Below are 652 nucleotides of genomic sequence, written 5' to 3'. Positions count from 1 at the left end.
CCCCCTCTGGGTTTGTCATGAGCTGGCAGGCATTGTTCAGCAACACCCCAGGGGACAGTAATGGTGACAGCAACAGCAACAAGGGAAGATGGTCTCTTAGCATGCATGCTCCCTGTCCCAGCCCTGAGGAAGTCACTTATGAGCCCCAGTCAGGAGTCCTACACTCAAGTTACTGTAGGACCAGCCAGCTGCATCCTCTGCACCCAGAGAAGGGTGGGAGCAGCTGGGCAGCGGAAGCCCCTCTACCTGCCCCAGCCACCCCACAGCATGGCATGACCTGAGACAGAGCAGCTACTCCAAGTCTCTTGTCAACTCACCTGGACAGCACAAACCACAGGATCCCTGCAGACAAGAGGACCAGCACCACCACCACCACCACTACAGAGATCGCTGACCCAGGCCATGGGCCCGGAGGCTGCCCTGAAACTAACACACAGACAGGAGTGGGTGCCACAGCCTGGGCCATGTGCCAGCAATAGCCTCAGCTGAGTGTCTGTATGTGTGTAGAAATGTGTGTCCAGGCTCTGCTGCCCCAGCTGCTGCAGAGACAGGCAGTGAGGAACAGTCTTCCCCTGCCTGCATATAGGGTTGGGCAGGGCAGAAGTGGGCTCTGGAGCACTGGGACTTGCTCCACGTTCCAAGCTGGAGGGTC

General features: G+C 58.4%; 1 protein-coding gene across 1 annotated transcript in view; it reads right to left on the bottom strand.

The window, feature by feature from the left end:
• Positions 1-317: 317 nt before the first annotated feature.
• Positions 318-652, bottom strand: part of LOC103810460 — a gene marked incomplete at both ends in the record, with an annotated part of 4,481 nt that continues 4,146 nt past the window's right edge. Inside the window, one exon of the mRNA XM_009083355.1 lies at positions 318-420. Within this exon, the coding sequence (XP_009081603.1) occupies positions 318-420 (103 nt within the window). The remainder of the gene's footprint in view (positions 421-652) is intronic.

This window comes from Acanthisitta chloris, unplaced genomic scaffold (assembly GCF_000695815.1).
Source record: "Acanthisitta chloris isolate BGI_N310 unplaced genomic scaffold, ASM69581v1 scaffold1991, whole genome shotgun sequence".
NCBI classification, from domain to species: Eukaryota; Metazoa; Chordata; class Aves; order Passeriformes; family Acanthisittidae; genus Acanthisitta; species Acanthisitta chloris.
This window is presented reverse-complemented; position numbering and strand designations above follow the sequence as displayed.